Below are 23,953 nucleotides of genomic sequence, written 5' to 3'. Positions count from 1 at the left end.
CCACAAAAGCTCAGAGAGAGCCTGAGGTATTTGCAATTAATACAGCATGGTAGCCCAGGTTGACTACAGCAGTATTATTACATTGTTTCATTTAATACCTGCAGGCTTTCACACATGCCACATTGCTTCTCCCCTTTCATTAAATAAATGCCACATCTACACTGGAAGTGAGGCAGACCACACAAATATTTGAACACCACAATGGCATCTCAAGATCACTGAACAGAAATGCTGCAGCATTCTCTGAAAGTACTGACTCCAGCCTTTGAAAAGCAGCAGACTGCTTTTGTGGAACGTATATCACGTCATTGGCTGGACCACCAGTTTACCTTAAAAAAGGCAGGATTCAGAGATCTCAATTCTCTGTCTAGGTATGCACAAGTAACCTTAGAGTATGCCTCAGTAATTCTGTCTCTAAAACAGATACTGACCTGCCTTTTCCAAGCCACCAATATTGATGGAAACAAAAAACTGCAAGTGGTTTACATGCCACAAATGGCAAAAGGAAATGCTTATTATCTTAAGGGTTTATGCAGGCCTTTTATTTACCTGATACCCTGGAATACATTTGAGATGACTGACCTTCCATCAAAAGGTCCGTCTTCTTCCTGTGTTCCCTCCATTCCTCCTCACCAGGCCTACCCGGCTGCTGGATTTCTCACCTCCCTAGTTCTCACTGCTCCCTTACTCTCCCTCCTCAACCACTTCTATGGTCTCCCTGGGTGCCTGGAGCAGCTCCTGCCCTCCCATTCTCACACCTTTTCCCTCACTCCTCACTGAGCAACCTTTTACCCCTTCTGAAATAGGTTTTCCCTGGAGGCATCAGCTCACTGCGCAGGGGGCCTCAGCCGTGCCCTGCGGGGGGTCTGCTGGATCCGCCTGGAACCGGCTGTGTCCATCACGGGTCACCCCAGCTGCTGCCATGCAGCCCCACCACCAGCACCTGGGCACGTAAACCCAGCAGGATGACCACCCTTAACAGGGCATCCAAAGCCCCCCAGAGATGTAGCTAAGATTATATATTTCTGCATCCACTGAAGCTACAATATCTGCATATATTATAGAATATACGCCTTTTAAACACCTCCAGGGATGGTGACTCCATCACTCCAATGCCTGACAACCTTTTCTGTGTAGAATTTTCTCCTAATATCCAATCTTAACCTCCCCTGGCACAACCTGAGGCCATTTCCTCTTGTCCTATCACTTGCTACCTGGGAGAAGAGACCAACACCCTCCATGCTACAACCTCCTTTCAGGTAGCTGTAGACAGCGATAAGGTCTCCCCTCAGCTTCCTTTTCTCCAGGCTAAACAGCCCCAGATCCCTCAGCCGCTCCTCAGACTTGTGCTCCAGGCCCCTCACCAGCTTCGTCACCCTCCTCTGCACTCTCTCTGGTATTTCAATGTCCTTCTTATGGTGAGGGGCCCAAAACTGAACACAGGATTCAAGATGGGCCTCACCAGTGCTGAGAACAGTGGCACAATCACTTCTCTAGTCCTGCTGGCCACACTATTCCTGATACAAGCTGCAAGTTTAGATGGTGCAAACATGATGGTTATTCCTGAAAAGAATCCATGGCAAGGCAGCTAACATTTAATAGCTTGAATATTTCAGTGCACAGCAGCAGTTTCCAGGTTTAAGATCTGGTTGGACAAAAGCGTTGACATGCTCTCCTTGTCAGATCTGCTGGAATTTCACACTTGTCTGAACTGACACATTCAACTAGATCCATTTCACACCAGTGTCCAACCTGTTCTGCTAATAGCAACCAGTTCATATTATGCGGGCATGGAAGTAATCAGCCACACAGAGAGTGATATAAGGAATCTTTTTTAGGTGGTATGTTTCTTATTTTCATGGTCTGGTTTCTGACACATTTTGAGCTAGGCTGCTTTAGGAGCACTACACTTGAAGGACTGACAGGACTATCCACTGCCACTGCCCAACCTCTTCTGTCCTCCACTCATGTCTCCATGTCCACTCCACAGGGAGGCAATCAGCTCCACAATAGCACTAGAGATGGCATGCAAATGTCCTTATTTTTCCCTCCATGTTTACTCCACTGCCCTTTATTATGTTCTCTTCTTAGACAACCCAGTCAGTCTCCATTTCTCACTCTTAATCATATATCCCAGGATTCAGCCCACCACTCAGAGAAAGATGGAGGCAACAGGCCAAAAGCTCACACCAAAACCCCCTCATGGTTCCAAGCTGAACTGCCAGCTGATTTGCTTCATCTTGCAACCTGCAGATGAAGCAAATGTTCCTTCGCAGCCAAATCACAAGTTAAATCTCAGACCAACTCTATCTCCTTTCTTTTGAGCTTCTACCATGTTCTGGCACAGTTCTCCTCCATCTGTCCCAAAAGGAATTTGACATATGAGCAGGTACATCCTGTCCTGCTTCCACCCAAATCCTTTAAAGCCCTAGATACAAATTTTAGAGCTTACCTGGGCTGCCAGTGGATGTAATCTTGTGATGATGCACCTAGTTTTTTGTGACCAAAGCCCCCACTGACAAAGATCTCTCGTCTTAGTTTCCAAGTTCTTCCTTTGTCTCCTTTTATGTTCTCAGTTTTGTTCTCTCCTACAATGTTATTATTTAACTACTTCTGTAGTAGTATTTTATCTTTGCTCAGTATACAGTATATCACCCTCATTTGTCTTCAGTTTTGTTCTAATACCTCATAATAGTCTGCTTTCTTTTTCTTTTCCCATGCAACAAATCATCAGCCAGGCTCTTGTCCTTGTTCTCTGGCACAGGAAAATTGCCAAGTTTGAAATCAATTTCTCCTCTACCTGTCTGCCTCTTCCTTTATCTTCTGTTGTATTTCTTCAGTCACACCCCAGGCATTCATCATCATTTGTTGGCTTTGCATAACTGGAGTTTTCTGTACTCCTTCCTCTTTTCAACTTTAATATGTTTTTAGAGTCTGGTCACAATGACACCCTTACCTCTAACCACACTACTGACCTTCTAAGTTTGTTCTAGAAAGTCTGTCTCTCAGACAGCAATTTGTGTTCCTTACTATGCAAGCTTATTTTTTCCTCAACAGATATTCAGTTTCTTTCTCCACAGGCTGCCTGAAGTGCTCACTCACTACTCTCATCGTTGTTTACTTCTCCAGTTTTTGGACATAAAACTTGCCACTCTCCCTGCCACAGAAACTGTCTTGTTTACAGGCTTCAACAGTAATTGAAAGAATCCTGGCAGCAATTACAACTGTATTCTTTGTTCAGTTCAGCACCATTATGTTCAAGCTTTGTAAAAAAATTACCAGAAAGGAACTGACACAACTGTATTTATATCCAAACTGTAACACTATCATCTCATAAAGCTGATTATCCCAATCAATGAATTGGAATCTCTATGGCCACGACTAGAAAAATCTCAATTCAAGACTGAATGGTGATCATTTAGCTGTTATAGTTAGGCAAAGCTTCCAAATCTGGCAAGAAGTCCTTTCTTATACAGTGCCTTGACATGAGACACAAGACATAAGATTTAATTCCACTGCTAAAGATGCAACATTTGAGCTCCTCTTCAGAATATTACCCAGAAAAGGAAAAAACTCACAATGAGTACATTTTAAATCACTGCCTTCTCAAATGCAATCAAACACTAAGAATCACTTCAGCAGCTGAGGACAAGAGTCAGCATGATTAATCCAACATTTTCCTTGAAGTGGACAGGAGATTTTAGTGATTAAAAAAAAAAGGTAGGAACTTCTACTAAAAGCAAAGCTGGCTATCAAGTCCACAACTGCAGCATAAGCTTTTTCCCCCCGTAGCTAGTTTTACTAGCCTACTAAACTGTTCTCAGACCATTAGAGCTAACAGAAAATGGCAAATTGCTCCAAGGACTTCAAAACCATGCAATGGTATCAGAATAAATCCACATCATAAAAAAAACTCCTAACACAATGGCTATTTGAGTTGTTCCTGCAGAGAAAATTCTACGTCAAAATTGTCTCTAAATAAAACTTCTTGGATTTCTGGGAAATAACTTTTTTTTCCTACCATCTTTACCAGTTTTGTTCACCAAGAGTTAATCAGAAGTGAGGGAAAACAAAAAAAAAAGGAAACCCCTCATTTAATACTGAGTTTGGCAATGTTTAATCCTTCAAGAATAACATGAATTGGCTATACATTAACATAAATCCCACATAATATCTAATGAACTTGAACATCAAACCTCTATTCATTGTCAGAGGAAGAAGATGACATATGACTTTCACTTGATTTTAGAAAAAGTGAAACAATAGCTTTTAGGAATTTCTTTTTGGGCACGAATTCAGAGACAAGCAGTATTTAGATGTATACATCTAACGGACAACAGGATATATTTTAGCTAAATTTTTAGTTAGATTTCAATGTCATGGCAGGTTTTGTTGTTGTTGTTGTTGTCATTTTTGTTGACAGGAAAAAAAAATACCATACTGAACATACTGAGCTGTGTCTTACTTACTGAGAACTATTGAAACATCTGTTTTTTTCCTGAACTCCACAACCCAGCAGCGCTCCAGGATTACCACTTCAGAGGCTTCAGAACTCTGTGAACATAAAGATGACAAAGCATTAGAATATGGAACCTGACTGTGAAGTCCTTCTGTTTGGCTACTCACAGACAACTCAATGTGTAGATATAAAGACAACAAAGCATAATAATCATTAGGCAGATGGATACAGGCATTTCTGTAATTACTCACCTGTGCTATCCTACTTCAGCTCAATGAGCTATAATGGGAATAAGCTGTTAGAAAAGACCACACAGGAAAACAGGAACTCAGTAGTTAGTTTTTCCATATTGTAGGTTTCCAAAAGTTTAGATGCCATCTCATTCCTACGCAAATCAGGCAAGCCCAGCTCATTCTAACTCCCATATTTACTAATAAGGCTGAATCAAAAGTCATTCTATTCAAATATTACAATAATTTCAAGTGAGCAAAATAACATGCAATCTTACAGTATGCATTTCTCTTCAGTTTTCATTTAAAAGGGATTTCTTTATCATCACTTGAAACTTTGAATGTTGTCTCTGGCTACGCAATTCAAATGACATTAGGTGATACGGATCTATTGCAGAATGCAATATGATACAAATTACCGCTATCATTTTTTTTGGAGTGCTCTGCAAAGAAAATGCAAACCCTTCTTCTAGGTTAGTAAGTGTGACTCATTTTTCAGAAGAGTGACACTATTAATCACTGCCTCAGAACTAATCTCTTTTCCCTTAAAACTTTCATTATCCATTTTTTATCCCTAACATCTGGCAATAAATAACCCTTAGAACATGCACCCATACACTTCTGCATTACAGTTTTGCAGCATGAACATCACAGAGCTCATTCTTCTACTTCAGTGAGATTCTCCAGGGGCTAATGTAAATTTTTATTTCACCATTCCTTTCTCAGGTACTGCTTTATTCCAAGTGATCCTAAAGATGAAAATTTTTTCGTATTGTAGTCCAATTTTACTAAAATCCTGGAATTAGGTTTCACAGATTTGACACTAAATGAATAACTTAATTAAAAAGTCCACAGTTAAAACACCTGCCTCATATACACACGTTTTCTTGTCTAACTCTTTCTCTGCCACTATTCTGTCATTTGGCCTGTCAGATTCAAACTTGAATTGTTTTGCCAAGAGTGTCAACACATTTTTTAAACGGGTGGCTTGATACTGCATTTTCTCACAAAAAGACCCTTTACTTACCTAGTCATGCCATTGTCAGTCATGAGCAAAAAAGTGAAAATTTAATACAGTAAGACTGCAAGACTTATAGTCAGACCGACAAATATCAAACGGGTCATGTTTCAGAAAGTCTAACAAGGATTTCCTTGAAAAAGCCTATATTTATTCACCCCACCTTTTACCTCTTATTAAGCAAATACTCCAAACCAAGTTATCAAAGCACAAATCAGTGACTGGCACTTAAGGACTGGGTTTAATGATAGACTTGGCAGTGTTGGGTTCAGTTGGACTCAATGATCTTAAGAGTCTTTTGCAACCTAAATAATCATATCATTTGTCAACATCCAAAGGTGACAAAAAGGTCAAAATAAAATGGGAGATCAGGGGAAAAGCACACAATGTTGAAATATATCAGAAGTCAAGAGAGAAGGTTTAACAGATCAAGAAAAAGCAAACAGACCAATCTAGAAACCACTTGTACATCTACTTCTTTGAAATATTATTCAGGCTGAGCTGGTCTAAAAGGGACATATTGTCCTGTGGACTGAAAAACAGCTCATGAACTGTATTAAAAAAAAAAGGGGGGGGGGGGGGGGGAAGGGGAGCAAAGTAGAGAAACAGCACAGTGAGTTTTAGGACATATACAAGTGCCAGGGACTTTTTTCTTTACAGAATTCAGCAAATTGAGTATATGTGGTAACCCTGACACAACATCCAGGTACTATTGGGTGAAGCACTCTTAGAGGTTCTATTGGGAAAAGTAAAATACAGGGAAAACAGGCTATAGTAGTTCAAAAACCTAACACCAGACTAATTAGGAAGAGCTCTCTACTACAGTAATCCCGATGACTACTTTCATTTTAGATCTTGAAGCAAGTTATCAACACCAATATAGTATCTCAGATAACCCTTACCTGAAAAGCAAATAAGGCAGTTTGATTCTTTCAAAAGTTGGCAATATTTAAAAAATATATATATGACCAAAAGAAGGGTTTATTTCAGAAGTTAAAGGTCTGGCACAATTTCATATTCAACTGTGAGTACCTGAATGACTCCTATCTAGACTGTCCAAAAAAATATTCATAGAGCTCTTCACAGATTTTCCCCTTTTTATTCCTACAGAAAACGCTTCCTCTGCTGATATTCATTCCCCACAGATGAAACATGCAAACCTGATAACTCCTTAGACTTAATATTTCCCCCAAAACATGTATCTCCAGTAATTGGAAGCCTGTGAGAAGCAACTCCCCATTGCATGACTTTCAGACAAGTCAGGTACTGGGAAAGGCCAGGAATGAAGAATCACAGCTTGCATGTAGTTTGCTACAGGTGTCAGAACTTAAAGGCTTGATCTTTGGATTTGCATATGAAAGGCATACACATTATACAAATTGTGAAGTAGTTACCAAAAAATAACTTCCAAAGAAATAAGAATTTGTATGAGTGATGTTCGTCTTATAATCAGTTGCACACAACAATAACAACAAACAGAAGAAAGGAAGGTTCAGAGTGCTTCCAGCTTTCTGCATTGTACGACAGGAGATACTGCAGTTCCAAGAGCCTCTTTAGGGACAAGTTACTCCACTCCCTACACCAGTGGAAGCAGGCATGAAACAATTCTGCAATTTCAAATGAATTTGAATGCTTTTCCAAGATACACAATCAAGTACAGAGATCAGAAGACATGGAGTTACTTTTTCTGTATCTGTGAGAGAACAAAAAGGGAAACAAGAAAAACAAAAGCTGAAAGAGCATAAAGCTGCCAGAAAAGCAAGCACATGCTGCTGCAAAACATCTCCCACATCCTGACACAAAACTGAAGAAAAAGACCTTCAGAATTACTATTGCTGCAGACTTCTCATCATTTAGATGAGCTTTGGTCTATCTGTGACACAAAAAGCTAACAAGAAATCTATTTACAAATGATATTACAAAATTGTAATCAAGGGAACCATTATACATATCTGATAGAAATCAGCTTTGTTTTTCAGTATCTGAAGAGATCAAAACTGTCTCTCTTGCTTTAAGTGCATACTATGAGCTTATGTGGGCTAGTTGTTACTTCTGTTTTCTAGGTTTGATTTTAATAAAAGGGTAGCTTGTAATAATATGGTCTTTAGTATGGCAAACACGATCAAAATCAGATCTGTAGTAATCTGTTACAATCCAATATATTGTTTTTTCCCTTCCTACCACTGGCAGTTTTGGATAATTGTTATTAAAAAACCTTACTGGATCAATCAAAATGCCAAACAGCAACTAGGCTTTGAATGATTGCATCTTTCCTAAAATACTGGGAAAGTCTACAGGCAGCAGAACCCACCCCACAAATCAGGAAATTGTTTTAAAACAATGAATTGAAGATGAAATTAAATGATTGATAAATCTAACTTCAATATCCTAGTAAGAGTGCTGAAGTAATGCTAAAGAGTGCCCCAAACATAGAATTCACAGAAACCCTTTTAATTCACTTTGTCAAATGACTGGTCAAGTTTTCCTATCAGTATGCAGTTGTAAATCCATACTGCTGTACTAGTGAATCCACTACCCTCTAACAGCCATGAGTTTCAAGTCAGTAGTGAAGACACCCCTGTTTCTGTGGAGTCCATGCCTAAAACTGAAATAAGCGATAGTCACAACCAGAACATATGAGTGGGTGTCTGCTGTGTAGTCATACCTATGTAACTGTACACAACCTCTTTTAATGTAAAGGAAGCTAAATAATATTAAACTGGCAACTGCCATTCGAGCACCTAGCCCCAGATTCACGACCGAACTGAAGTACACATTGAGTGCAAGATATCATACAGCCAGGGAAGTTTTCTGATAGACTAAAATATAGCATGTTTGCAGGTACAAAGCATAACAACTACATTCTACAGCAGTGAGGGAAGCATACAGTATTTCAAGTTACATTGCTAATTTTTTCAGGTGCATCTGACTACCCGCACTGAATTTGTAACAGGGATTTGTAACTATGTTATTGAAGATTCCAGGCTGCTACTTGTCTTTGAACTGGGCAGAAAAAAGCTTTCAAAAAACAAAAGCACTGAGAAACTTTTAAAAAATGACAAAGTGGCATGTTGGAGCTATTTTTATATTTTCATAGATCTGACCTGATGTACTATTGAGGAGGGAGGAAATGTTTCACTATGAAAGGGTTTTGCAATAGGAGATTTGTAGCTGGAAGAGGGATAATCTACTGTTAGCTCTATCAAGTCAAGAACTAAACTGACAGTTAAAATTATAAGTGACACACAAAGCAATTCCTCTGTGTTAAAGTAGTAAGTAGAAAAGTAAAGCTATAGCGTTGTGGAAAAAAACAAACATTACAGAAAGTAAAAACTCTTCTAAGAAGACATTATAAAAATCTTCCACAGTCAACTGGGGGCAGGGGGTGAGTGTAAGTGAGTTGATGTATGTGTGTGAATCTCACAGTTGATTTTTTTAAAGTTTATTTTGGCAAACTTGACATAATGAAATCAAAAGCTTTACAGAGCAGGAATGCTACATACATCAACCTACTCATGCTTTTGAAATCAGTTATTTTCTGTCTGCATTTATAAGTGTTCCGATAATAAAATGAAGTTAAAGAGAGAAAGTTTATTGAAAGGTAACAAAACATAACTAAAATAGACCAAACTATAGCTACACAAAAGTAACAAAATATACTAGGCCAGGGAACAACAACAGAATTTCAAAAATTGAATGACAAGAATTGGTTTCATTTCTTCCTTGCTATCCAGGAAAATATTTTCTATAGAAGAGTTTGCCTGAAGGGACTGGTAGCAGCAGGTGAAGTTTACCAAACTGTTTTGAACCCATACCATCTCTCTCCCAAACTGCTAAGTCATAGCCATCCACCACTTATTAGAAGGCTTATCTGATGTCTTTACCAGAAGCCCTGGAGGAAAAGCTAGTGACTGAAGAAACCTGAAAGACCAGGTTTTTGGGTAACTTTCCTGGAACTGGCAAATGAGCAAGTCAGATTGATATCAGCTCAGTAACACACCTATGTGCTCAGGTCATGCTTTTGACTACGCTATCAGCATTACCACCTACGTTTGCTATTTCAGTGTTAGCACAGATAAGGTTCTTTACTCTCCAGGTAAAGCACAGTTTTTTTATATATACATATGAACAAGCAAACAGCAACAGGATTTGTCAGGATAATTTCATTGACAAATAGAAAAGCTAATGTTCTTAAAATGTAAGCAGGTACAATGTATTTCTACGGTAACATATCCATTACCAAATAGAGCAAAACACACTGTTCTAATTTTGAGTTATTAAGAAATGACTGCATGACACATGCAAGCATATAATTTGCAGAATTAAAAACACCCTTTTAAATGTTGGCAAGCTGCATCCAACAGTCTGATATCTCCTTTAATATCATCTATTCTTGTGTCATATTAATATTCGCACCCTGCGTCTATTAAGCATTGTGAAGCCTATGATCCAAGCTGCGTGATAAGTGCTTTCCTAGGCACCTGATGAGCTGCTTCAGTTATTCCAGACAGGCTGTAAAGCAGCAGTTCATTGCAACCACCTTTACAAACTGTCAGCTCACTGAAAGATACTCAAATCATCTCTTTCAAAAAATGCCTTACCCACTGTGATTAATCCATCATGCAATGCTACCAGATACCAGCTTCACGCTGACAACATAATGCCACTAATCTCCATTCACTCTGAAAACGGTTGTTGACTTACGTCACTGAACAAATCCTGCAGAACAGATAGATATTTTAATAGACTATTACCTTTAACAAATGTGATATACCTAACCAAAAATAATTTTCTTTCTGGTTTCAAAATACATTAGTAGCAATAATAATAATAATGTACAAAAACACACTCTTGTAATTCATACTCCATATTCACTCAGTTTATTATACACACGCATAATTAAAACATGAATATTAAACACTTTCTACATACAGCTTCAAACAATCTCAAATTAGCCTTCCTACCTAAGAAGTTAATTATAAATAATTAATATCTGAACGGTGTAAGTTTTTCAAATTTATATTTTGGTGCAAAACTCTGGAGCTGTATCACAACACATACATTGAACAATAAGCTTTTTAAAAAAATTCTTACTTTTTGTTCTACAACTTTCTGGCTGTCATTTTTAAAAAAACCACTGCATTATTCATCTCTGGCTCAGTTCCCAATATATTGCCTTTTACTTCAAAAATAACTTAAAATAAGAATTAAATGTTAACTGTATTTTAAAATTAGGTATGACAGCTTAATTACAGCTTTTAGCAGTTTCAGCAGTACCATAGAAGTAAGTAAGGCAGAATACAAAAACATCATTGCTACTACTTATTATGTGTTTGCAAAATGCATTAGCTTTGGATTTTTCAAGGTAGACAATAAAGGATGTTTCTTTCCACTGATAAGAATTCTTCCAATTTTTATCATTTTATTCCAAGTCTCATAATATCTGGCATAACTTGCAGTAACTCTTGGTTCCTGGAGCCACAATATCACAAGCTTTTATTACAAATCTCAGGATTCCTAAAAAAATAAAAAATTCATGACGTCCCTGGCTACTACCATTTTTTTTTTTTAAGACAGAACATGTTTCAGAATACAATAAACTGGAATTGCAGTAAACCAGAATTTTAACCAGCATAGTACATCACCACTTAACAGCTAAGTCCATACCCTAAGTTAAAAACCTCCCTATCATTATGTTAACTATAACATAGCTACTAGCTATGAAGAGATACCTGAAAAACCCATCACTTCTGGCTTTCCACGTCAAGCTGCCCTGACCACAGGTTGGCCCCAGACAGATCACAGTAATCCTGTGAATTTTGGTATGTCTGAGCCCAGGCACACTTCACACAAACCCAACATGCAGTATTTCCATGAGAACAGCTGTATCAGACCAAAGACCCGTTATTGTGCCTCCAACAAGCATCCTAAGAGCCCAAAGAAGAGGAAAAGCAGAGCAGTCACATGCTGTACTCTCGGTCCCTGTTTTCACATCCAGATTTTTAGCTCCGAGGTGTGCTCCATTCACTGACTCTCAATGATGCCCCTCTTTCTCAAGTGTCCAGTGTTTTCTTCAATTTTTTCAAATACATGTCTACTTTTAGCATGCACAGCATCATATGGTAAGCACCTCTGGTATGTCCACTGCTTGTTCTGTGAAAAACCACTTTGTTCTGTTTGCAACCCAGTTCCTATTGGCTTCACCTAACATTCTGAGTTATTGCACTGGAAGAGATAAGGAACTGTTAATCCCTACCTCCCTCTTCAAGCCAATCATGATTTTGCAGATTATCAGCGACTACCCTAGTCATCATCTCTCTTCCAGGCTGAAGACATTTTTTCTTCTTCATTCCCTGTCCTGATGACTCTAATAGCCCTTCTGTGAAACTCTCCCAGTTCCTCTACACCCTGTGAGCTAAGAACTGATGGACCTTTACAGATAGATCTCTGCTTTGTCCCAACAACTCCTAACATTCAATTTAATTTTTGACCACAATTGATCATCCATCTAATCTTTTCATGCAACTGTAACTCTCTATAGACCTCGCTCTGAAGGGGAAAAAAAATTTAATTAGTGCAAATCCCATTGATTCTATGGGAAATTTTCATTATTTTTCTTCACGTCACTTCACATTTATCCACGTTGAATTTTATCTGTCACTTTATCTCCTTATGACTTAGACTTCTAGAGTCATTCTAAAGTAACTCATACTTGACCCCCCATACCTTTTCTATTCCATAAGTTAGTATCAAATTTTCTTGTGTCATTGCACCACCTTCGCCTCACTGTTTATGCAAAAATGACAGTACCAGCCTCAACACATATCCCTGCTGATGCACTGCTAGAACTGGCTAAGTAGTCATAGCTCCTCCAAGGGTGTCAAACTCACTTTCAGAGTCCTAAAATTACATTTAAACAGTCCTAAAATTACATCCAGTCCTTTGAAGGCAACTGTGAGGCTGATGTGTAAGTGAGGTTGACACTCCTGTCCTAGACCTTATATTTTACCCAACTGGTCACCCATGCTAGACTTCCTCTCTCGCATTACAATGTAGTGATCAGTGTTATTTGTATCAAAAGGTGAGAAAAAGAAATAAAAAAAGCACACACTACATTGAAAGGTAAATGAAGGGTGTAAGTGCATATAAAGTAAACAACTATAGTTGCTTTTACTATCATTTTGCATGTGCTTCTGGAAGTGAAAGATCTTGTCAGGGATCATACAGAACACTCACTGATTTAAGTGACACACGAACTGCATGTACAGTTATTCAAATACATTTAAAACATGAAAATCATAAATGACAACACAAATTGCAGCAAAAACTTGGTATTTAAAAATATGTATTTCAAGTGCAGAGAAAAAGATCAAAATGCATTCCACTGGTAGGCCTCCAGCAAGTAATGTGTTGTGTGAATTTCTGTTGTGGAAAACCTGCTTTATTCAAGACCTGGTTTCAGGATCTACAGATCATGATCTGCTCTGCAGGATTACATTTCAGGAACTCTCTCACTAAATAGGATCTATTAAAGTATTCATGTGACAAATTGTAGAAGCTTGGTAATTAGAATACAAACACTAAGCAGCAAGGATCATTTTTAGTCAGTTAAATATCAAAGGAAAAGGTGGCATCTCAAATATTAAGTCCATCCCACTTTATTCTTAATAAGCAAATTTTGCATTTAGATTTTGAAAAAAAAAAAAAAAAAAAAACACCACACAAAAACACACCCATACCTCTGTTAAAAATGTTTCTTGCTATACTAGAATATCATGTATTCCTATTTCAGGATATTTATAAGAATAGTAAACTAAGCAGGAACAAACATTTATTAAAAAGTACATTCATGCAGATAATTGACGCAGGGCAAAACCAGCCAGGTATCAGTAGAAGGACATTTCTCTCAGAACAGTTGCTTCATTTCTAAACTCTCAGGCCATCCTCAAGGGAAACCTCCACAGCACTTCTCAAATACAAGCTATGGAACAGAGGATGCAGTTTTCCAGGCAACTGAACTCACAACAGCTAAAATTCTTAACTCTGCTAGATACCAAATACACCTAATGGGCCATAAAATAAAAATTATGGGCCCAGTGTGATCTCTCCCTACTCACATTCGACCAGCTATAAACTGCCCGTCTCTCCCCCTTAGGAGTCAACTGCTTTCTCATCTCTTCCCTCCATCAAGAACACCCTATTTGCTTTTCTCCTGCCTCCTCTCCTAGGAGGTGCCTTTCTTTTTCAAGACAGGAAAACTGATCCTTATTTAAGTGAACTCTGAACAACTACCATTTAGCTTTAAATACTGAAGTTTTGATTTCAGACCTCAACAAAAGGCATTTATGATCAAGTCCTTGTCGCCTCTCAGCTGTGTCACTTGGTCTAATCAACTCCACAGCCTCTATTGATCTTAATTTCTCACATCATCACAGATACACCATGACTATCATCGTTCAAAGTAACATGCACAAAAAGAAAATGGAGTAGTGAGCCCTCAGAAAGATGAACATTTTTAACAGTTAGCAAACCAAGATCAATAAATCAGTATGTGTGACCTACTTCAAGTGGGCAGAACACAGCAAATTTAAATTCAAACTAAATTTAGCAACCTGAAGTACAGCACACATAATATTTTCAAAGATACCTATCAAAGAGTAGCACTGGAGTTTCTAACCTTTTACTAGAAATTCTTTTTTAAATAATTATCAATACATACGATAAAGTCAACTTATCTGTAGTTAGACCTCTTCACCTTCTTCTCTGCAAATACAATCTTTTCTTTTTACATTTTACGAAAAAAAAAAAAATCATCGTATTTTTAAAAAGAACATCATAACATTCAATCCCAGCCCACGGCTGTAAACTCCAGCTATGCAATCACTATGTGAAGCCAAGAACACGAAAAATGAGAAGATTCACCTGCAGAAGTTACTACCAGTCTTCCAGAAGTCAGCAGAAGGGGAAACCAAAGAGAGGTATTATAAAGTTAACTTAGTCAAATGCAATTATCCAGAAACTGTCTGTTGATTACAGCATCAACAGCCCCTAAATATTTATTTATTGTCCAGGTTTTGTTAAAAACAAGACCAGTCCTCTTTTAGAGAATTTGCCTTTCAACTAAAGTTCTTCTAAGTACATTCTAAGTAACTGCATGTTTTCTCAGACACTGTGCTCCAAAGCTGATAAGGGTGACCAGCGGAACGCAGAAGAGCCCCATGTTTAGATTTACTGCTACAACAACCAAGAATTCTGATAAATTTTGTCAACTCCGCTGCAAGGAGGACACATTTGTAAGGAGGGGCAGACAGAAGAGGTGACTAAAAGTGACTGAGTATTCCACCCCATACGCATCATACATCCTATAACAGAGGTAGATCACAAGGGACTCGCTCTCTTCAACCACGGTTCGCATCTGAAGAGGACCCTGCCTGTCGTCCCTGCAATCCAAGGCCTGGTTTCAGGCCCTACATCCCTCAATCCAGTTCCAGTTTGCTGAAGAGTCCTGCCCAGGACTTTGAGGTGTCTGCCCTGCAGCCGCTGGAGCTACGCCAACACCACGAAGGAGAGGGAACGCTGCTACCCCAGGATATTCAAGATTGGTTTTGTATATTTTCTCTATTTATTAGTAGCATTAGTAAAGCCTTCAAAACTTTCTTCTAAATCGCAAGACTCTCTCTTCCTTATCCTTCTACCTCCTTTTCCTATGCAGAGAGGGTGGGGGGAGGATTAACAGAGAGCATCTGCCACAGTTTGTTGCCTTGCAACAAACTTTGACAGATGTCCTAGTTTTGTTAAAAAACAAGTTTTTCTTTTAGTGAATTTTGCCTGTCAGCTAAAGCCTTCATATTAGCTGCATTTTCCTGGAGAACCAGACACATGCTTTGGTAAATCTAGCAATGGAATGCAAACTTATTGATAAGCACAGATGGACATCTCGCAAGAGGGGCAATGAGAAACCGGTGACCGAGAGACTGACCAACAGTGTATAACATTACATTCACGTGAATACTTCATATAGAAGTGGGAGATCACGAGGATCTCATCCCTTTTCCTTTTCCCTTTTTCATTATGGACGACATTAGGAGAGGACCTTGCTGGTTGTCCCTGTGAACTGAGGCCTAGTGAGAGACTGAATCCAGCTCTGGTTGGCTACAGAGTCCAATCCAGGACTTTGGGTGCTGGCTCTGCAGTTGCTGAGACTTACAAGATTGGTTTTGTATATTTTGTATTATTTTCTCTATTCTTATTAGTAGCATTAGTAAAACATCTTAAATTCCAACTCTCTTCTCTCTGTTCTTCTTTCCCTCCGGATTGCCTGTCCTGAGTGGGAAGGGGGGAGAGGGAGGGGAAAGGGGGGAAGTAGGGGGCAGGAGGTTAACAATACATCTGCCAGGGTTTGATTGTCACCCCGCAATCTTAACCCTCAACACAGATTTATTGGTGGCCCGCACAGGGAAAGAGATAAGAGAAACCGTGACATTTATTTACACCAAAATACTATTTCAATAGATTTTATGTGCCTTGATAGGGTATAGAATCTGGGGTCTACAGTTCCATGTGCTGGCTATAAACAGCAAGCATAAAATTGTTTAAGTTAAATGGTAGGTAACAAGCTCTAACGTGTCTTAAAATAGATATCCTTCATGGAATCATAACAAAAATATTCAAACTACTGATTCAACACAAGGGGACTCAATCTTCACCAAAAACTATATTACAACACCCATCTTCTTAAAGCATTCTGCTTTAAGCATGGAGGCTTTGTTCAAAATAATAGACTATTTAAACTAATTCAGGTTTTTATACTCATTGGGAAAAGACAGCTAAACAATCAGTGTGTCTGTTGGAAGTAAAAGCACTAAAGTTTGTGGTGTTATAAATGTCTCTATTACAAGGTTGCAAAGCAGTTCCCAGGTAATGCTATCTAGTAGTACATTAATAGTCACACAAACAAACTTAAGTTTCAAGCTGCAAAGAACTATTGCATTTCCTAAACTAACAACACATGCAGATTTATGGTTTTAAAGGAAAACACTGATTCCTAGAGAACAAAACCTGGATTTCTAGGAGAACAAAAAAAAAAAAACACACAACACCACAAAAAAAAAAAAAAAAAACACACCCACAAACAAAAAAAAAACCAAACCACACAAAACACCCACACACCACAAAATAAATTCACCCACCAAAACTCAGAGCCACATAAACACTTTAGTGAAATTAAAAGAAATGGAAAACAAAAAGTTTCTCAATAGTAACAAAGAGACATCTTCCAGAAAATACAGTAAATTTTCTAGTTCAGCTCGAAACACTATCAACTTCTTTCTAGGCTAGTATTCAGAAATCAAAGTGTCAGAGGGTTCTCGTAAAGACTACTAATGAAAATTTTAAAAACACTTTACGGTGCAGGGGGAAGATAAATTGTTGATAACTTGTGTACACTAGGTGTATTTTGGACAACTGACCTCGTTATTTTTACTTATAGCACTAATAAGACAATTTAGAATAGTCCATCCTGCATGTAAGTGAGAACAGAGCAGTCTTGTCTAGTCCATTTTCATCAGTGTGTTTAGGGGCCACTTTTACTGAATATTCTTAAATAAAAGTAGTTGACAGAGGTGGAAAATCTTCCTAAGTGACTTATAAGAATACACATGGAAAGGACTTGGAGGTAAGAGTTAACACAGAGACTCAAGAGACAACGAACTGCTGGCTCTTTAGAAGTAGACATGCCTTCTTAGGGGAAAAAGAAAACAAAACAAAACAAAACACAAACACCAGACCTGTCTTTAACTTCCACCATATGGAATTGGGAAAAAAAAAAAAAAAAAAAAAAAAAAAAAAAAAAAAAAAAGAGGCAGGCTATTTCACAAGGCTATCTTTGGGTACTAACTATGAAATTAATGTCAGATTTTGCCACCACTGAGATAATTGTCTCAATCTGCTTCTAAATTCATTCCAATCGTATACATAGCATACTAAAAACTATACCTAGTAAAGAAAACAGGCCGAACCAGCAATATTCTGAAACCTTAGTTGTCTTCCAGTTAAACAATATTGCTTATCACCTCAATTGTCAGTATCTTACAAAAATTCAAATTGTTATTTCCTAACCAGATTACTTTGACACCATAAAATAAAAACCACACACCCACCACTCAAGCATCTACAGACAACAGAACTCATAAAACTACACTTAAAAAAATACTTCAGTAAACTACACAATAACAGCTGCATCGGCACACATGTCCATCTAGCCCAGTATGCATCAATGGTGGCAAACAACAGCAAATGGGGAATTCTTTCAGACCAGGGCAAGCCCATCATCACACTTCTCTACAACATCTCCAAGCTTCTACCAGCCTTGCCCAGTTACTTTTCTGAACAAATGGGTAATTGTGTTTAATGAATTTGTATCAATTCCTTCACCATACTACATCTGTCAATATGTCCACTTCTACATTATTACATTTTCCTCTTTTTTTTTCTGTTATTACCTCTGATTTCACTTTAAATACCCTTTTATAAAAGCCATTCCTCTAGTTTGTTGCAGCCTCACAACAACCAAAGAAAAATAAACCCCCCAGTAAGAATGTGTTTGAAGACACTTGTAAATATACAGAAAGCATAATAAACAGGTATGTTTAATGCACACAAAAGGACAATATAGATGACTAAAGAGTTCCCGCCAAAAACTATACAAATTCCTTTCATTTTTACCTCTGAAAATTTAAGCTAGGCTACAAAACACAAACCAAACGATTGCAAGAATCAAATATTAACTGCAAATTAGGATGCGAAACTTGTGACACAATTTGGTAAGCAATGCTGTGCAACCTCATTTGGAAAGACCAATTCTAGCAGACTTCACAGCAGATCACCCTCAAGTAAAACCTACCTTTATTTCCGGCATCCTGACAACACAGAGTCAGAAGAGTCTGTGCATTTGAGTTGTCCAAACAAGAAGCTACAGCTTGCTTAAAAAACCATATGTAAACAAACATTCACTGTAAGCCTGATGACATACTATGCAGAACTACCTTCATCTTATCTCACCACAAATTAGAATTGTTTTCAAGACTAATCACATAGACATTTGTTTCCTGGGAAAAAGTAACAAAGAGACAATCTTGACACCATAACATAGCAGAGACTTGCTGGGAGGAAAAGAAAAAAGTACACTTTGCATCAGGGTACTTGTATTTTTTTTTTTTTAACTTGTTGGTTCACACTGCACTTTACATAAATTAGTCTAAAAGCTCACTTGCAACCAACAATGATTTTGCTACGTGCTCACAGTCTTTATCTTGCCCTTCTACATTTTCCTTTTTCTTTGGTCATAAAAAGACAGCTTTTAGTTTCTGAAACATTTATTTCAAATACTCAACTATAGATAACAGTAATTAACTTTCTGCAAAGTATTTTCAGAACAAAATTAAAATACATTCATGGCTGTTATTAGAAGAAAGGTGCAGTTGAAAGCACTGGATTAGAGATGAGGAAGCTGCACAGTGTTCTGGAAATGTCAAGACTTATTGCAATATAACAGCCTAGAAACACTTTCCAGAGGCAAGTTCAACCTTCATCTGGTCTTCACATTCTCACTTGAAGCAGTAATTACTGGAAAGGGGAGGAAAAAGAAAAATCTGTAGATGGCATTTTTAGCCCTGATCTCAAACAGCAAATCAAAAACCTCCCAATTTACATTATAAATGCCTAAGTGCAATTTCAGCCAGAGTACCCCAGCCTCCCCAAAAAAGCCACATGCAACACTTCTTCCTTACAGACACTGAAATAAGCAGTAATCCTATTTCAAAAAGCTGACTCCAATCTACATGCAGCTTTCAATTGCGTACAAACACCACAAAGTATGTCCACAAAATACTGTAGCTACACATGTAAAGTATCCACCTGCAAACAGATGCATATACAGTGCTAACACATACAGTTACATATTTGACCCTCCATGGTTTTAATACATTATGGCTTTGCCACGCTGCTAAATCCTTCAAAACCAGCAGTCCACATGCAAAGCAGGGACAATTAGCAGCAAAGTTTAATGTTAGTTTTCATGTTTCCACTTACTAGATTTATTTTCTGTGTAGAGCAAAACAGAAAAATGTTTCCCAAAAAAACACTTTTTTCAAACAGTTCTCTCATTTAACAGCCTCATGACCGTTTTGGCATTTAACCATCCATAAAAGCCATTTATTGATTCATGTACCATCTCCCTGTAACTGCTATGCCTTAAACAGAGTGAAGTGCTAGATATTGCTCAGGAAACTGAACAAAATGACAACACATAAAAGGCAACCAACAATCCAGGGTATAATAAAATAACAGCACATTAAAAGAATTAGTACTATGTTTATATTCGGTTGCATAGAAACCCTGTAAAACTTCTTACAACATTGACTTCAATACCCAATATGTCCATCATTATTACTACTACTTTAAATGTCAAAGCAACTAATAGTGACTTTTCAAAGTGTTACAGAAAATGTACGTTTATCTTACTAAGGCACTGTAATCACATTTGACAAGGGACGAGAAGAATGTACCAGCTGAATACTTAAAAGGGAATTTACACAATTAATGAAACCATTTTGTTTTGTCCATCTCAGTTACACTTTAGGATTTTGTGAGCTTGCAAACAACCCAGTAAAACAATACAGTGGGCTCAGCAATACAGCTGCACATGCATTTTCTATCCCCTTGGTCAAACAACCCTAAATGCCCATCAACCAGTACCCCAGGATGAATACTGTCATGTCTGCAATGTCAGGGAATCGAAGGAATGTGATTCCCAATGATAGTCTGATACTCTTTCCTCGAACTTGTATTCAGAGTGAGAATGCAAACCACCTATTTCTCTTTAGGAATTTTACGGAAAAAATAAGCAGCTTTTCTCCCTTTACTGGAATCTCTACAGATCTCTTCCAAATTCCTTTTCAGGGGAAGCCTGCACCCAGCAGCTCTCTCTTTACTCACCAAGCACATTAGCTCTGGAGCCTTGTTTCTATACGTCTACACAAGCCATGGGTCCTGGCCACTCCACAGCCTGCAACTTTCCAGAGTTTGGGGTGAAAGGGTGGATGAGGTTGAATGACATTTACCTTGCCCATGAAGCCCTCAATCAAAACAAAATGTGTAGTCAGCGTAGTCAAAGCTGTTACTTACTCCTGTCCTTGTTACATTGCCATGAATTTAAATCCAAACTAAACTATTCAGTAATTAGGTAATTGTGTTTGACATTTGGGAAAAATTTCTAGAAATAAAATAGGAGATATCTGTAATTCTGTTTGGGTGTTCTCATCTTTAATAGCCTTCCTCCTGCATGAGTCTTGTTACTATCACTCATCACCTGTAACAACCAAAAGAGACTTGATAATCACAGAAGTCCCATCTTCTTGCATAAAACAAGAGTAGCATCACTTTGGACAAATGGACAGCATGTATAAATCAATATACAGCTGTTGCGGAAGGATAAGGTCATATGACCATGCAACCAAAGTAAATTTTAACAGCCTCAATACACTGCCCCACGAACAATGATCTGGGCAGAGATGTTCATGAATAGACAAGGAGGAGAGAAAGAAATAGGTGTAAAAGTGAAGAGCAGAGAGCTCAGCAGAGTATTTGAAAACTGAGCACTGGTGCTGCAGCTGGTTGTAGTGTTTGTGGTCAGGGACAGAGGGAGAGAGTGTTTGCACGTGCCTGTTAATCATTAACCATGTGAGCCCGTGTGCTTTGGAAAAAAGACAACCCAAACCTTCGAGCTGGTACACACGAAAGAAAGTATAAATATATAAAAAGATCAAGCAATATGGGATCAAAGAACATTTTACATTTTTGCTCTTCACAATCGGAATTAAACACTACTAAATACATATCTTAAGAGCAATAAAAGAATCCTACGTGCAGAACTAAAGTACACAGGACAGAAGAGGACTTAGATGATCTGGAGTTAAGTGTCATTTCCAGAGACAATGAAGCATTCTGGAGGGCTTTTTTGTTTCATTTTTCTAAAAATATCAATAAACCAAATAAAAGAAACGAAGTTTAGGATTTTAAGCTTGTAGCTATAATTATTCTGTTCTAAGGACTCAATATAACTGCAGTAATTTATGAGAAAAGAAGAATTAAATTAGGTTCATTCCACCTAATCTTTCTCACTATTGCCAGGGACATTCACAATCCATCTTCATTAATTCTTTACCACAGAACATACCATCAGATAATTTTCTCACACAAGCAAGAAGTCCTCAATTAAAAGAGAATCACCTTTCAAGAGCATCTCATCGAATGCACAATTATTAAAGATGAGAACTACAGCTGCCATTCGGCCTCCTTGTGCTGCTTTTAAATGGACACACACTGAGGACTTTCTTAAAACGCAGCTAGAGTTTAATCCAGGCAAGTGGCTGGGAATGCTAAGCAGCAGTATCATACTCACGAGTTTACACACACACTAAAGTAAATCTAAACTTTGAAGGCTGGCTCCTTAGTGACAAAAAGCACAAAAACCAACAGTGCTGTTGTACCAACATTGAAAAAAAACATTGGAACTCTGTGTGATTTATTTCATATATGATTTTACATATATACATATATATATATACACACACACACATATATATAAAAGATATGTTTGCTTGTTTTGTTTTTCTTTAATCACAGTGCTTAAAATTGGAAACTTGCTTTTGGGAGAAAATGCAATGTTTTTACACTCAAAGTCCATGCATTTTCTGTAAGCAACACAGCAGAAACAACGAAGTACATTAAGACACTTCTTATTTTCCATAATTAAAAAATGCATATGCAAATAAACTTTTCAACATAAATATTAATATAATGGACTGCTTTTTTTTTAATTGGGCTCTCAGAAACAATTCTTTTCTTGTATACACACTGTTTAAATATATTATGCTAGTGCTTGCTGGTTACGCAATAATTACCCCAAATATATTAATCCCAAATTATTATGTTTCTTGCATGAATTCAAAGCTTTGTGTATGAGATTTTGAACATATATTATATATAATTCAACTCAATACTATATTCTGATTCTACCTCATTATTGTTTGGGTATTTTTGGATTGACTTTGGTTTTAGTTGGTTGGTTGGGGTTTTTTTTGCTTCGTTATTTTGTTTGCTTTTTGAAACATAATGCCTAAAACAACATATTCAGTTTTTTTAAACATTAATTTTGCTACTGCAATGTAGCACCCTGCAAAAGAGTTTCACATAGTTTTTTTTATCTTCAGGCACTGCTATCCATCATGTCTTTAGACCTTAAGCAGCTGAACTCTGTCAGAAACAACAGTAAAGGCCAACTTGAGTCAGGAATGCCAATGATGTTAACAGCCTCTTTGCATGACAGGATCCTCCAGCCATTCTCACATTGATTGATTATCTCACACTTTAACTCAACATTGCCTGAAAAGCCTACAAATTGTACAAATAATTATTTCTACAAATACAAATCACTAACATCAAGTAATGTTAATACAATACCATAATAGATTATGAAGAAATAAAGGCTAGATTCAAGCTTTGGCTGTCTTGCTCTATTTAATTTCCTGTTTGCATTTTCTTCTAGTGAAACTCATACTATATTAGTGGGGGAATGCAGTGAAATTATAGTGTAATCATCACTAAATTAGCTTGCCCAGCAAGCACACTGCAGTAGACAGAAATATGGAAGGGCTTTGTTTTTTTCCCCTCCCTGTTCATTCTACAGACTGGATAGTAACACAAAGGGGTGAGGACACAGGGGTACATGAAGCACAGTGGAGGACCCAGGCAGTCTCCCAGACATTGACAACTCCTATCACCATTTCAGTTCCTGTGCAAACATCGCCTGCCAGGTGATGCACACCCTGCACTCAGCAGAAAGCAGAGGCTCAAGCAGCAGCAGCAACGCTGGAGCAGAGATGAGTTGATAAAAGGGCACGGATAAGTCCAAGTACAAACAGACCCAGAGAAGATGCACATTACAGACACGTCCCTCTGAGAATGAAAATGCACATACTGTAGATTCCCAGCTTAAGTTATTCTATGTGACAAATTGCTGTAGTGCTTTCCTGAGTCAAGGTCTTCTTTCACATAGGGCTCTGAAGCAGCACAGTAGCATTACAGCTACTGTTTTCTATTACAATACTAGTCAGCATGCCAGCACTAAATGCCTGCAAGTCTCCCCAATTCAAATAGCCTACATGTTTTACATTTCTCAGGTCTTCC

General features: G+C 37.9%; 1 protein-coding gene across 12 annotated transcripts in view; it reads right to left on the bottom strand.

Moving 5' to 3' along the window:
* INPP4B (inositol polyphosphate-4-phosphatase type II B) overlaps nt 1–23,953 on the bottom strand; it is a 428,243-nt gene that overhangs the window by 314,534 nt on the left and 89,756 nt on the right. For all 12 annotated transcript variants that reach the window (XR_011738872.1, XR_011738873.1, XM_065836253.2 and 9 more), the window contains one exon: nt 4,470–4,554. Coding sequence is in view for 7 of the 12 variants with exons in the window: in XM_065836253.2 (XP_065692325.2) it covers nt 4,470–4,554 (85 nt within the window). In the remaining 5 variants the exon portion in view is untranslated. The remainder of the gene's footprint in view (nt 1–4,469; nt 4,555–23,953) is intronic.

Source organism: Patagioenas fasciata, chromosome 4, assembly GCF_037038585.1.
Source record: "Patagioenas fasciata isolate bPatFas1 chromosome 4, bPatFas1.hap1, whole genome shotgun sequence".
In the NCBI taxonomy this organism is placed as follows: Eukaryota; Metazoa; Chordata; class Aves; order Columbiformes; family Columbidae; genus Patagioenas; species Patagioenas fasciata.
The sequence above is the reverse complement of the archived record's forward strand: the minus strand, read 5'-3'. Positions and strand labels throughout refer to the sequence as shown.